Source organism: Lutra lutra, chromosome 13 (assembly GCF_902655055.1).
Source record: "Lutra lutra chromosome 13, mLutLut1.2, whole genome shotgun sequence".
NCBI lineage: Eukaryota > Metazoa > Chordata > Mammalia > Carnivora > Mustelidae > Lutra > Lutra lutra.
Window position 1 is genome coordinate 45,553,322 of NC_062290.1, and position 16,071 is coordinate 45,569,392.

The following is a 16,071-nucleotide window of genomic DNA, read 5'->3' on the forward strand; positions in this document are numbered from 1 at the left end:
AAATGGCAATAAATACATACCTATCAATGATTACTTTGAATGTAAGTGGATTAAACCTCCAGTAAGTGGATTTGACCTCCAGTCAAAGGGAAAAGGTATGACAGAATGGATAAAAAAGCAAGACTCATTTCAGAACTAAAGATACCTGCAGATTGAAAATGAAGGGGTGGAGAAGCATTTCGTATGCAAATGTCAAAAAGAATCAGGGGTAGCAGTACTTACGTTGGATAAAACAGACGTTTTTTAAAGATTTAATTTATTTGTTTGATAGAGAGAGGGAGCACAAGCAGGGGAAGCAGGAGAGGGAGAAGCTGGCTCCCCGCTGAGCAGGGAGCCTTACGTAGGGCTCAACTTCAGGATGCTGGGATCATGACCAGAGCTGAAGGTAGATGCTTAATGACTGAACCATCCAGGTACCCTGATAAAACAGACTTCAAAGGAAAGACTAATGAGACAAGGAAGGCACCACACACACACACATTGGTTGGTTTGTTTGTTTGTTTGTTTTTTAAGAGGGAGAGGGAGAGAGAGAATCTTAAGCAGGTTCCACGCCTAGTGCAGATCCCTATCTTAAACCCTGAGATCGTGACCTGGGCTGACATCAAGAGTCAGATGCTTACCCAACTAAGGCACCCGGGTGCCCCAAAGAAGGACACTTAAAGTGGACAAACAAGAAGTTAGAACAATTGTAAATATTTATGCACCCAACGCAGGTACAACACAGGTAAAACAGTTAATGACAAGTATAAAGGAACTCATTGATAATAATACAATAACAGTAATAATGCAATAACAATGGACAGATCATCCAAACAGGAAAACAATGGCTTTGAAAGAAACATGGACCAGATGGATTTAATAGATATATTAAGAACAGTTCATCTTGGGACGCCTGGGTGGCTCAGTTGGTTAAACAGCTGCCTTCGGCTCAGGTCTTGATCTCGGTGTCCTGGGATCGAGTCCCACATCGGGCTCCTTGCTCAGCGGGGAGCCTGCTTCTCCCTCTGCCTCTGCCTGCCATTCTGTCTGCCTGTGCTTGCTCTATCTCTCTCTCTCACAAATAAATAAAATCTTAAAAAAAAAAAAAAAGAACAGTTCATCTTAAAACAGTAGAATACACATTCTTTTCAAGTACACATGGAATATTCTCTAGAATAGATTACATATTAGGCTACAAAACAAGTCTCAACAAAGTCAAAAAGATTGAAGTCACACCATGCATCTTTTCTGACCACAACACAATGAAACTAGAAATCAACCACAGGGAAAAAGCCTGGAAAGAACACAAATACATGGAGGTCAAATAACATGCTGCTAAACAATGAATGGGTCAACCAAGTAATCAAAGAAAAAGTCAGGAAATACATGGAGACAAATCAAAATGAAAACGCAACAGTACAAAATCTTTGGGATGCAGCAGAACTGGTTCAAAGAGGGAAGTTTAATAGCAATACAGACCTACCTCAAGAAGCAAGAAAAATCTCAAGCAACCTAACCTCATACCTAAAGGAGTTAGAGAAAGAAGAAAGAAACAAAGTTCAAAACCAGCAAAAGAAAGGAAATAATGAAGATTAGAGCAGAAATAAATGATATAAGAATTAAAAAAAAAAAAAAAACCAGTAATATACATCAATGAAACCAGAAGCTGATCCTTTGAAAAGATCAACAAAATTGATAAAACTTTAGCTGGATTCATTCATCAAAAAAAAAAAAACAACTCAAACAATTACAGATAAAAGAAAAGAAATAACAGCTGACACCGTAGAAATACAAAGAATTTTAAGTATGTAAGGGAATGTTATGAAATTATATGCCAACAGATTTACCAATCTATAAAAACCTAGATAAATTCCTGGAAGCATAGAACCTCCCAAAACTGAATCAGGAAGAAAGAGAAAATTTGAACAGACCAGTTACTAGCAATGATACTGAATCAGTAATCAAAAAACTCCCAACAGGGGCGCCTGGGTGGCTCAGTGGGTTAAAGCCTCTGCCTTCGGCTCAGGTCATGATTCCAGGGTCCTGGGATTGAGCCCCGCATCGGGCTCTCTGCTCAGCGGGGAGCCTGCTTCCTTCCTCTCTCTCTGCCTCTCTGCCTACTGTGATTTCTGTCTGTCAAATAAATAAATAAAACCTTTAAAAAAAAAAAAAACAAAACTCCCAACAAACAAAAGTCTAGGACCAGATGGTTTCACACATTCATTCTGCCAAACAGTTAAAGAATTAATACTTATTCTTCTCAAAGTTTTCCAAAGAGTAAAAGAGGAAGTAAAACTTCCAAATTCATTCTATGAGGCCAGTACCAAAACTAGATAGACAATATAAAAAAAGAGAACTATAGGCCAGTATCTCGGATGAATATAGATGCAGAAATCCTCAACAAAATATTAGCAAACTGAATCTAAGAATACATTAAAAAATCATTTATCACAATCAGGTGGGATTTAGTCTGGGGATGCAAGGGTGGTTCATTATTTGCAAGTCAGTCAACGCAATAAATCACATCGGTAAGAGCAAGGATAAAGACCATATGCTTATTTCAGTAGGAACAAAGTACAACCATCCATTCATGATAGAAACTCTGAACCAAAGTAGCTTTAGAGGGAACATACCTCAGCATAATAAAGGCCATATATGAAAAACCCACGGCGAACATCATCCTCAATGGGGGGAAACTGAGAGCTTTTCCCCTGTCAATAACAAGCAAGGATGTCCACTCTCACCACTTATTTAACATAGTATTGGAAGTCCTAGCTACAGCAGTTGTACAACAAAAAGAAATGAAAGGGATCAGCAAGGAAGAAGTAGAATCTTTTTTTTTTTTTTTTTTAAGATTTTATTTATTTACTTGACAGATCACAAGTAGGCAGAGAGGCAGGCAGAAAGAGAGAGGAGGAAACAGGCTCCCTGCGGAGCAGAAAGCCCGATGTGGGGCTCGATTCCCATTACCCTGGGATCATGACCTGAGCTGAAGGCAGAGGCCTTAACCCACTGAGCCATGGAGGCACCCCGAAATAAAAGACTTTTATTATTTGCAGATGACATAATACTATATATACAATACCCTAAAGAGTCCACCAAAAAAACTGTTAGAACTGATGATAGAATTCAGTAAAGTTGAAGGATATAAAATCATTGTGCAGAAATCTGTTGCATTTCTATACACTAATAATGAAGCAGCAGAAAGAGAAATTTAAAAAGGCAGTCCCGTTTGCACCTGCACCAAAAATAATAAAATGCTTAGGAATAAGCATGACCAAGGTGGTGAAAGATTTATACTCTGAAATATATAACCGTTGATGAAAGGAATTGAAGACGATGCAAAGAATTGGAAAGATTGCTGATGCTTATGGATTAGAAGAACAAAATACTGTTAAAATAGCCTTACTACCCAAAATGATCTACAGATTTAATGTAGTTCCTATCAGAATACCAATGGCATGTTTCAGAGAGCTAGAACAAACCAACCTCAATTTTGGATGGGACCACAAAAGACCCTGAATAGCCAAAGGAGTCTTGAAAAAGAAAAAGGTGAAGACATCACAATTCCAGATTTCGTGTTATATTAAAAAGCTGTAGTAATCAAAACAGTAAGGTACTGACACAAAAATAGACATATAAAACAATGGAACAGAATAGAAAGTCCAAAAATAAAACCCACAATTCTATATCAATTAGTTTTCAACAAAAGAGGCAAGAATATGCAATGGGAAAAAGTCTTTTCAACAAATGACATAGGGAAAACAGGACAAGTACATGCAAAAGAATGAAACTAGATTATTAACCATACACAAAAATAAACTGAAAATGGACTAAGGATCTAAATCTGAGACCTGAAACCGTAAAAATCCTAGAAGAGATCATAGGCAGTAATTTCTCTAACATAAGCCATGGCAGCATCTTTCTAGATACGTCTCTTGAGGCAAGGGAAACAAAAGCAAAAATAAGCTTTTGGAATTACATCAAAGTGAAAATCTTCAGTGCAGCAAAGGAAACAGCCAACAGAGCTAAGAGACAGTCTACTGAATGGGTGAAGATATTTTGCAAGTGAAATATCTGATAAAGGGTTAGTATCCAAAATATACAAAGAACCTATACAACTCAACAGCAAAAACCCCTATAATAAACCAATTTAAAAATAGGCAGAAGACATGAAAAGACATTTCTCCAAAGAAGACATACAGATGGCCAACAGGCACATAAAAAAAGATTTTCAATATCACTCATCATCAGGGAAATGCAAAATAAAACCACAATAAAATAATCACTTCATACCTGTCCGAAGGGCTAAAACCAACCCAAGAAACAACAGGTGTTGGTGAGCAAGTGGAAAAAGGGAATCCTTATCCATTGTTGGTGGGAATGCAAACTGGTACAGTCAGTGTGGAAGACAGTATGGGGGTTTCTCAGAAAATTAAAAATAGAAGAGATATGTGCATCCCTATGTTTATTGCAACAGTATTTAAATTATTGAAGCAGTCCAAGTGTCTATTGATGGATAAAGAAGAAGTGGTATGTATATACAACGGAATATTGTTCAGCCAGAAAAGAATGAAATCCTGCCATTTGCAACATTGCGGTATAATGCTAAATGAAACTAAGAGAAAGACAAATACCATATGATTTCACTCATATTTGGAATTTAAGAAACAAAACAAGTAAATGAACAAAGGGGAAAAAAGAGACAAGCCAAAAAACTAGACTCTTATCTATAGAGAACAAGCTGATGGTTACCAGAGGGGAGGTGGGTGGGAGGATTGTTGAAATAGGTAAAGGGAATGAAGAGTACACTTTTATCTTGATAAGCAACTGAGTGATACATGGAACTGCTCAATTACCGTATTGTACACTTGAAACTAACGTAATGCTATATGTAAACTATACTGGGATTAAAAAAAAATACTAGACTTAGAAGAAAAGATGAGGGGCACCTGGGTGGCTTAGTTGGTTTGGGTGGCTGTCTTTGGCTTGGGTCGTGATCCCAGGGTCCTGGGATGGAGCCCTGCATTGGGCTCCCTGCTCAGTAGGGAGCTTGTTTTTCCCCACCCGCGCCCCTTGTGTGTATGCGTGTGCGCTGTCAAATAAGTAAAAATAAAACCTTAAAAAAAGAAAAAAGATGAATAGTAGAACCCCACTGGAATAAAAAACAATGTTTATTCAAAGATACCAGGGTTTCCTGGGTAGTAGCTCAGTTAAGCATCTGATTTCAGCTCAGGTTGTGATCTCAGGGTCCTCTAATCTACTTGTCCCTTTGCCCCTTCCCGGCTTGTGCATCTACTCTCTCGTGCTCTCTCTCTCTCAAATAAATAAACTCTTAAAAAAAAAGAGAGAGAGAGAGAGATACCCTTAAGAAGATGAAAAAGCAGACCACAGGAACACCTGGGTGGCTTGGTTAAGTGTCTGCCTTCAGCCCAGGTCGTGATCCCAGGGTCTTGGAATCGAGCCCCGCATCAGGTTCCTTGCTCAGTGGGGAGTCTGCTTCTCCCTCTGCATATTTCTCTCTCTCTCTGCAAATAAAAGTAAAAATCTTCAAAAAAAAAAAAAAAAAAAAAAGCAGGCCACAGGGTGGGAGAAAATAATGCAATATATATGTGTATATACACACATACACACACACACAATAGGTGTCTTGTGTCCAGAGTATATAAAGAACTTACACATTACCAGCAAGAAAAAGAAACAACTCTTTGGCCGGGCAGTTACATTCTTGAGCATATCCCGAGGGAAAAGACTGTATATATTTTCCAAAAGACATGTATATGCTTTATTTGTAATAGTAATTGAAAAAAATGCATAAAGCAGTAATAATAACAAATAATAATTTAAAATAAGAAAGATGGTGAAATGATTTTAGGATATAAAAAGTAAAACTATGAATTTAGTAGAAATTTAAAAATTAAAGCTCTCTTATGAAATTTTGATAAAATAGTTTATTGAAAAGTATAACCAATGCTGACTCTTACGGATCAAGTAAAACACATCTGTGGCCTCATTCTACAGGGTATAAGTTTAAAACCTCCGTATTAGTGATAATTAAGGTTAAGTGTCCAGCATAATGTCTGGAACATAAGTAAAATACGCACTGAATGAAGGCCAATACTATATTAACTGGTTGCTTACAACTAAGGTAAGTCTTTAGCTAAGAATTATTTATAGTTCTCTCATTTAAAACAATAACTATAGGGGCGCCTGGGTGGCTCAGTGGGTTGGGCCGCTGCCTTCGGCTCAGGTCATGATCTCGGGGTCCTGGGATCGAGTCCCGCATCGGGCTCTCTGCTCAGCAGGAAGCCTGCTTCCCTCTCTCTCTCTCTCTGCCTTCCTCTCCGTCTACTTGTGATCTCTCTCTGTCCAAAAAAAAAAAAAAAAATCTTTAAAACAATAACTATAAATGAAAATTTTAAGATCTTCAAACACTAAAGAATTACTAAATTTACTTTGGTAGAGACCAACAAAGCCTCATTGAGATGCTTTTGCATTCTGTTAAAAATCTCTTGAAGGGGGTGCCTAGGTGGCTCAGTCGTTAAGCATCTGCCTTCAGCTCGCGTCATGGTCTTGGCAGCCTGGGATCAAGCCCCATATTGGGCTCCCTGCTCTGCGGGGAGTCTGTGTCTCCCTCTCCCTCTCCCCCTGCTTGTGTTCCCTCTCTTGCTGTATCTCTCTCTGTCATTAATAAATAAAATCTTAAAAAAAAAAAAAACCTCGAGATCGTTGAAATAATTGTATCTAGGAGTGTTGTATTTATAAAGGTTTAATGTGATAAAAACACATACGTTTTTGTGCGTATATATATATATAGTGTGTGCATATATACGTGTGTGTATATGTGTGTATATTTATCTGTCTTTATAGATAGATAGATAGACTAAGTAGTTGTAAGATTTATAAAAGAGAGGCATCCCTGTTTGTCTCCAAAACTTTTGATTACCTTAAACAGGAACTTCCCCTTCCGCTACTCCTGGTTCCTGGCAGTTTCTCTTTTACTTTATATGAATTTGCCTATTTTAGGTAGCTCACGTAAGTGGAATCATATCTTGTCCTTTTGTGTCTGGCTTATTTCACTTATTTCACTTAGTATAATGTTCCCAAGGTTTATCCATGTTGCAGTATCTATCAGAACTTAAGTCCCTTTTAAGGATGAATAACATTTCATCACATGTATATACCACATTTTGTTTATCCTTCATCTGACGGACTTTGTGGTGGTTTTCACCATTTGTCTATTGTGACTAATGCTGCTGTGAATACTGGTGTACAAGTGTCTGAGTCCCTGCTTTCAGTTCTTTTGGATGTATTCTTAGTAGTGGAATTGCTGGATCAAATGGTAATTATTTTTTTTTAATTTTGGAGAAGCTGCCAAACTGTTTTGCACAGCAGCTGTGCCATTTTATGTTCCCACCAGCAGCATTTGAGATATTTTTTATCATCTCTGTCATATCTACTCTAATTTAGTGATTCTGTTGTAATGAGAGATAAACAGAAATTTTTAAAAACAAACTCGAGTCTTATAATGGAATTCTGTTGCTTTGTAGGTCTATGGAGCTGCCATCCAGTTTTATGAACCTTATTCTCGGGAACTTCTGACGGAGAAACAGCTTATGCAGCTGGGCTTGTTGACCCCTGTGGAGAGAAAAGTGGTCTCCAAATCCATCAATTCAAACAAATGCATTTGTTTACTCTCACACTGGCCTTTTTTTGAAGCTTTTAGAAAATTTCTCATGTTTATCTACAAACTTTCTGTGTCTGGACCACACCCTCTTCCCATTGAAAAGTAGGTATAATGATTAGAAAGATGTCTGGTGGGAAAATGGGTTGTATATGTATACATTTCGTTGTTTACCCAACTTTAAGCAGAAAAGTTTAAAGGGGAGAAGAATCACAGGCACCTTACTGTTTTACTTGTTACCTTCCTCACCTGAATCATGGGTTTTAAAATTGAGGAATGGTGGATAGGATGATCAAATAATAATCTTTCAGAAATTCAGCTGAAGAAGGAACTCGTTATACAGCGTGTGTCCTTCCTATTCATTCTCTTGATAACCAAGAGAAACATAGCTATTACACACATAAACACCTGAACCATGCAAGTAGACATTCCTGGTTCTAACCATAAAGCATCTCTAAACTGATGTAGAAATTAATAAGGGTGAGTTAATTGATGCTAAAAGTGAGGTTTGAGTTTTAGCATTGAGAGATCCCAATTTTCCATTCTGTTTGTAATTCCCTTTGTCATGGAAATCATCTGTAAGCAAGAAAAATATATGTGGAGCTGCTTCCTTTAATTTTTTTTTGGTTTTTCTTTCTGTTTTAAAATTTAAGTTTAGTTAATTAACATAAAGTGTATTGTTAGTTTCCGAGGTAGAGTTGAGTAATTCATTAGTCTTATAATACCCAGTGCTCACTGCATCATGAGCCCTCCTTAATGTCCCTAGTCATTCCATCCCCTAACCCCCTCCCCTCCAGCAACCCTCAATTGTGATTAAGAGTCTTTTTTGATTTGTTTCCCTCTCTGATTTCCTCTTGTTTTATTTTTCCCTCTATTCCCCCATGATCCTCTGGCTCAGTTGGTGGAGCATCTGACTTCTGATCTTGGGGTCATGGGTTCAAGCCCCCATGTTGGGTGCAGAGCTTACTTAAAAAAAAAAAACATGTTTTCTGACTTCTAGTGGCACACTGATTTTTGTTTGTTATAATTAATGATTTATTTATCCTCCAGACAAACGAGGTGTCAAGAGCTTTATGGAAATATAGTATGCATAAACAAATTTTTCATACAGTTTCAGAAATTTCACATTATAGGAGAAAGAATGTCAGCAAAGCATACTAGTTAGTGGAAAGGGAGGGGCAATTATTTGACTTTCATGTTGTGCTTTTGGGATGCCATACTAATAGTTCTAGTTCTAGATTTAACTTTGAGCTTTCAAATTAGCTTAAAATTGTTTGAAGTAAAACAATATTAGGGACAAATTAGCAATCTTTTGAAAAATTAAGGTTCTATGAATAGTTTGAGGAAATAAAATCAGTATCTGTGATCAATATTTTTTTCTCAGATGAAATAATATTTTGCATGTTAGTGGCTCTTTAGAGCTCAAAACTTTGGAGAAACTTAAGAAACATTCTTTGTAGGTAGAGAAATAGGGTAAGTGGTCTGCTCAAAGTTATGAGAAAATAACTATTGACTGAATTAATATTTAATTAACATTAATTATTTGGATTATAGTTATTTATTTAACACAGAGAGAAGCAGTGAGAGTGGGAACACAAACCAGGGAGAGGAAGAGGGAGAAGCAGGCTTCCCGCTGAGCAGGGAGCCTGATGCAGGGTCGATTCCAGGACCCTGAGCCGAAGGCAGATGCTTAACAACTGGACCACTCAGGCACCCCTAATTATTGGAATTAAATTCAGTATTAGTTTTAATTTATTGTATTGCAGTTAGTTGCTCCCCATACCAGCACTTGTGACCAGACAATAAAAATTAGCTTCTTTCATGAAAACTATATTTGTCTTATTTTTATTTTCCTGGCAGTATTAGAGTATATTAATACGGACTTTTTTTTTTTTTTTAAATATTTTATTTATTTATTTGACAGAGATCACAAGTAGGCAGAGAGGCAGACAGAGAGAGAGAGAGAGAGAGAGAGGGAAGCAGGCTCTTGGCTGAGCAGAGAGCCCGATGCGGGACTCGATCCCAGGACTCTGAAATCATGACCTGAGCCGAAGGCAGCGGCTTAACCCACTGAGCCACCCAGGCGCCCTTAATACGGACTTTTAATCAGGAAATACATTGTGCATTTCAGAAGTTTAGTGGGATGAATACATTTATCTATGCTAGATAAATTTAACATAAATTTTAGGTAAGTGGTTTTGCCAGATCTGGAATTTTATATATATATATATAGATGGATAGATAGATAGATAGATAGATAGATAGATAATATTTGTTAAAATCTATGAAGCATTTTAGAAAAGTAATTCTCTGTATTTTAATTTTTTTTCTAGGCACATTTCACACTTCATGCAAAACATCCCTTTTCCCTCACCACAAAGACCAAGAATCCTCGTACAGGTAATCCAAACCAAATGTATTTGAGGGAAGCTGCATATCTTCACTCTAGTCATTGCATAGTGGATTCTGTGGCCCTTTGAGTTTGAGGTGGAGCAATATGTGTTCGTAAAGTCTTTGAATTTCTTATATTTTACCTTTTATTTGGGTGTCCAGAATTGGAAGAAATATAGTCTTTGATTTATGACATTATCATCTGGTCTGTGCGTGGCTTTTATGTAGCTGATTTTAGTAATGTAAAACCCAGAATTGTGTTATGGGCATGTTTTTGAGTCAGAGCAACTAATAAATATGAAATGATTTGCGGTTGGAGGGAAAAAGTGAAATAATCTATAATAGTGGTCTTCAAACATTTATGTGTTAAAGGACCGGTTTCTTTTTATTTCCAATCAGTAGCAGACGTATATAAGTTTACAGCTTGTGAAATGTGCACCTTAGCATGTGAGCAGTGTAGACATGAACATGTCTGTACCCTGTCCAAAGAGAGGGGCCTTCTCATCACGTACTTGGGGGGTGGGAGCAGTGTCATGTTGCCATTAGAGTTCCTGAATGGCTTGCTCTCCAGTTATCTGCAGTCTTTTCCTGGACCAGTAACAGTTTGCAGACTGGTGCTTTGAGTAGTATTGACCTATAGAGGCAAGCTGTTTAAAAATTGTTTTCTAAGATGTTATCAACATTATATGTGATATGGTGGCATTAAGGCAAATGTTGTTAATCTTGAATGTACTTCAGTTTAGTCATGTACTTCAGCAGGTTTTAATGTATAGTAATCCATTGCCAAATGCCTACCAGTCTATAGAGTAAATAAACTTGAAGCTGTTAAAAAGCAGTTATTTCATAATTTTAAATTAATTTTTAAATTAAATTTAAAATAATTTTAAAACTGTTTCAAACAGTTAACTAAATCAAAATTCAGTTGAATTAACCATTTAATTTAAAAGAACTAATATAATACCTTTGAGTAAATACAGCTATCATTATATATCTTAGTATATTTCTAAAACTATGTCAGTCTGCATATTAAACTACTTTCAGTATTACCCTTGATATAAATACTTAGGTTTCAAGATTGGCTTGATTAATTCATCTTTTTTTTTTTTTTTTGAAGCTTTCAGTCCATGATGCGTTAATATTATCACAGCCAGTTTCTACACCTTTACCACTAAGGTAATCAGTAGTATCTAAAATGATATATCCATTCACTTGGGAGAAAAATGCTTTAAAATATTTTAAGGGCTGTAATAATAAAGTTAAGTATTGTTTTTTACATAAGCGTAGCCTTAATATGTCTGTCTGTGATAGCTAGATGGATGGTGGCCATCCACCCTTTAAAAATGAAGTACTTAAGAGCGTTGCAAGATTGGGTGTAGGGAATACCTCCCTTTTTGTTTCCTCTCCCCTCCTCCTATCCAGTTCATAGCTAAATATTCAGGGTAAACTGATTTTAACCTCCCCAAATATCTCAAATCTGTTCATCTGCATCACTAGATATCACTAAAACAAATATCTCAAATCTGTTCATTTGCATCACTAGGCATGATCTCTTGCCTGGACAGCTTTGTTACTAACATTTTAATTGGTACTCCTCTTCTTTCATTTCTTTGTCCACACTGCATTCAGGTGTCCTTTTGAAAATGCAAATAAATTGTGTTGTTTCTATTTTGACATAATCTCTTGCCCCTTACTATGCTTTAGTAACAGAAAGTGTATTTCAATTTCCTAGAAATGATGGTAGCTTTTCTTGCTTCACTGCCCCTGCATATGTTGGCTTCTCCCTAACTTCCATTCTTTGAGCTCAACTCAAATGCTTCTTTGGGAAAATCTTCCCTCATGAACTCCTCTCTGTTACAAAAGGATGAGTTTGAATCATTCTGTTATATTATTTCATTACCTTTACTACTTCTCAGTGATAACTAAATCAGGACTTGAAATTGGCACTAGATTCTCAATCGTAATATTTAGGAAATAATTTAATAAGCAAATCTTAACATGTTTTAGCGAAGTAGTTTACAATCATCTTTTTCTCTTTTCTCTTAGTGGAGCCAACTTTAGCACCTTGTTAATGAATCTGGGTCCTGAAAATTGTGCGACTCTGCTGCTCTTTGTTTTACTTGAGAGTAAGATTCTGCTGCATTCTCTCAGGCCAGCTGTGTTGACTGGAGTAGCAGAAGCTGTCGTAGCTGTAAGTATAGAATTTTCCTTATAGTACTGGGTAACTGACAGAATATTTAAAGGGAAATTCCCTTCAATGAAAGCAACTTTGAAATTGCCAGGTAATGTTTAACATAAATATAATAGACTGGCAAAGGGAAATAGTAAGTATAAAGAAGAAAAAAAATGATTTCTATTTGAGAGAAAATTTCAGTTTCTGATTTTTCATATGTTAGAGTACTTCAGAGAATCTATACGATTTTATAACAAAACTCATGAATAAAGCTTTCTCTATTAAATAAGAGGCTCTGGCCAGTTTCATTTGCCCTAAAATTATGCATATGAATTGCATAGTACTCCCTGTTTTAACTTTTAATCAGATTGTGAGCCTGTAACATTCTAAATGATTGTGAAATAGATAATGTACAAATGCTTAGCTCTTATGTAAAATGTAGATAAAATTAAATCAAGTCTTCCTCTGTTTTTTGATGACTTCCCATCGGAATTAGGTGTCTGATCATGTAGGGCTTTATAGATCATTGTATAGAATTTTGGATGTTCCATTTCTCCAACTTTTTCATTATATGTTTAATTTAAAATAGCTGACTCTCCTGTCTTCCCTTCCCCATTTTAAGAATATAACTCTTATGGAAATAAAGACCTATCTCTTTATTATCATTGTGTCCTCAGCACTAATTACAGCTTAATAGCATGGAGTAAGTGAGCACTCAATAAATACCTGTTAAATCAACAACTGGGGTATGTTTCCATGATCTTAATTTGGTCAGGGAAATGCTACTATGAGTAAAAACTGAAGTAACCAATGTGTGAGATAGTTTACGGGGAGCAGGGATCTTTGTTGTATATTAATTTTTCAAACTTCCATAGTTGCATTTGAAAGCAAAAGCCATTAGAATGTGAAAATATTTGTTAATGAACTGAAGAGTTTTAGAAAGTTCCCACTCCTTCCTGTAAAACATTACTGTTTACCTATGTTCGTTGGTCAGAATCTTTGTGGCCCAGTCTCTCGATTTCAGCAATACAGTGCAAGAACAGGTGGAACAATTGTAGTATGTAATGGGAAATCCATGTAAAATGCAAGATTGCATGAAATTTATGTAACCAGTGTTGGAGAATTCCTGAAATGCACGCAAAACCATTGATAAATGAGGATTTGGCAATTGTTGGAGAACTTGCCTGAATTGCATGCAAAACCTTTGATAAAGAAAGATTGGCAGTTTACCATTTAAAGAAGAGAAAATGGGAAGGAATGATCACAGGATAAATTCTTCAGAAGGAGAATGATTTGAGTATCAAAGAATACCAGAATTAATGGAGGCTCCTAAGAAACATTGATGAAATCAATGGGTAGTTTTGTAAAAATGACCCTATTTATGATTGAGCAGTGAAAGTCAAAGGTGAATACAAGGGTGCCACATTTTCCTGTTAGTTTTGTTTTTAAAATTTTTTACATAGTTGCAGGTGTAATGTGCCTTTTGTTGAATGGAAGATAGTTTTCACTGTAGGTATCTGAAGTCCTTGCAAGGTCCTGTGGGAGTGGCTCTGTCTGCCTGCTGGTCCTCTGATGATTCCTGCTACTCTATTGCCTTGCTCTGCTCGGCTCCAGCACACAAGCTTCTCCTGAAGCATATTAGGCAGGCCCCACACCGTAAGGCCTTTGCTGTAGCTGTTCCTTCTCTCAAAAGCTCTCTTCTCCTAGATATCTCCTAGATACCTCCTTCAGGGTTAGGCTCAGTTGTCACTTTCTTAATGAAGTCTGCCTGTTTTGCCTATTTAATAATACAGCCTGCTCTCCTGTTTCCTATTCTGAACTCTAATCTCCTTTGCTTGGCTTTCCTTTTTCTTTTTCCATAGCACTTAGTGCTTCATGATAGGATGTATGTATTATTGTGTACTCTGTTAATTCTCCACCTCTTTCTGCTAGACCGGGTGGTGGTAAACTATGGCCCACTGGTCAAATCCTGCTTGCCATCTGTTTTTGTAAATAAAATTTTATTTACATACTGCCATTTATTTACATACTGCCTACGAGTGCTTTCATTAATGGAGACAAAGTTAAATATTTGTGAGAGACAGTATGGCTCAGAAGGCCTAAAATATTTTCTTTCTTGTACATAAAAATTTGCTGACTTTTGCTAAACTATAAACTTCAGGAGGGCAGCAGTCTTTGTTTTGTTCACTGTTATAGCCCCATCTAGAACAGTGCTTGGCTCATACTAAGTGCTGAAATATTTGCTAAATAAATAAATGAAGACAAAACCCCATCCCAAAGAAATGTTTGGAATAACTGGCAGATGTAATAAATGCTATAGGCATTTCTTTGGGGTGAGTGATGATGAATAAAGTATAACAAGTATTTTTTATAGTAGAGGAAAAATTTTATCGGTGATTAGAATTTTCATATTAGCTGATAATTAAAATTATAGTCTGTTTTTTAATTTATCAGAACTTTTTTGTTTTAAAAGCGCATGACACAAGGTAGAGCTTTTTAAAGATTCTTGAGGTATGTTTTGTATTGACTAGTATTTTTTAAGATGCCACGCTTCATTGAAGTTGGATCATTTTGTGTTTATTTGAACAGTTAGGAAATTTTTTACTGAAATTTTCAGTTGACTATTAATATTTTTAAGAGAATCATTTTAATTTTTTTCAGCCCTTGTAATTCTTTTTTTTTTTTTTTAAAGATTTTATTTATTTATTTGACAAAGAGAAATCACAAGTAGGCAGAGAGGCAGGCAGAGAGAGAGGAGGAAGCAGGCTCCCCGCTGAGCAGAAAGCCCGATATGGGGCTCGAACCCAGGACCTGGGATCATGACCTGAGCCGAAGGCAGCGGCCCAACCCACTGAGCCACCCAGGTGCCCCCAGCCCTTGGAATTCTTAGTTGGATTTTAGTCAAAGGTTATTTTGAGAATTAATAGAGGGATGAAATGCATAAGAGTTAAAGATCATGAGTTTGTTTTATAATTTTGGGGGGTAGTGTTCTCTCTCTGCTGTGACTTTTTCCAAAAAATGTAGCTGTGGGTTTTATAGGCATTAGAAGAATTAACATGCAAAGAACTGTTAGTGTTTTTATTGTGCTTGTGATTATTGTCATGCTTGAAGATTTCATAGTATTGCTTAGTATATTTTATAGTCCTGTAGCTTTTGGAATGAAGTGGAAGGCAAAAGCAGCTACACTTCACTGCTTTTTTAATGGTCCCTTTGAGTAATATTAGTTAATTACATACTTTATATTGCAAATTTCAAATTTGGTTAATTTTTTAAAACTTTTTTCCCAGATGATCTTTCCATTTCAGTGGCAGTGCCCATATATTCCCCTTTGTCCTCTTTCTCTGGCGGCAGTCCTTAGTGCACCTTTACCATTTATAGTTGGAGTTGACTCAAGGTATTTTGATCTTCATGACCCACCACAAGATGTTGTTTGCATTGACTTGGATACAAACATGTTGTATATGTAAGTTGATTCTTTTTATATTATTTCCCATTTATATTTTCTCCCATCTGTGGTTTACAGTTCATTGAAAGCATCTAGAAATAATGCTATTTTTGACGTTTTTAGTAAGTTTTCATCTTTAATATAGTAATTCTCAGTGAGGGCAGCTATCAGAATCCTGGAAAGTTTGGAAAAGAACATGTTAAATATTAGTTTATATTTTGATAATAATGTTGGCAGTTGGCAGAAAATATTTATATTTGTCAAAAGAGAATATGGATTTGAAAAAGAAGGTTAAACACTGCTTTCAGAGCTCAAGAGAAGATACGCTTTCTAAGTTTAATTCAAAATCCATCTATAAGCTATGAAAAAATGAGTTCACCTGTTTAAATTTAGTTAGAATAT

The 16,071-nt window shown here is 36.3% G+C and overlaps 1 protein-coding gene across 2 annotated transcripts in view; it reads left to right on the plus strand.

Moving 5' to 3' along the window:
* DENND4C (DENN domain containing 4C) overlaps nt 1-16,071 on the plus strand; it is a 147,102-nt gene that overhangs the window by 59,844 nt on the left and 71,187 nt on the right. For both annotated transcript variants that reach the window (XM_047701308.1, XM_047701307.1), the window contains exons 6-10: nt 7,530-7,768; nt 9,997-10,063; nt 11,169-11,227; nt 12,098-12,242; nt 15,512-15,687. In XM_047701308.1, the coding sequence (XP_047557264.1) occupies nt 7,530-7,768; nt 9,997-10,063; nt 11,169-11,227; nt 12,098-12,242; nt 15,512-15,687 (686 nt within the window). The remainder of the gene's footprint in view (nt 1-7,529; nt 7,769-9,996; nt 10,064-11,168; nt 11,228-12,097; nt 12,243-15,511; nt 15,688-16,071) is intronic.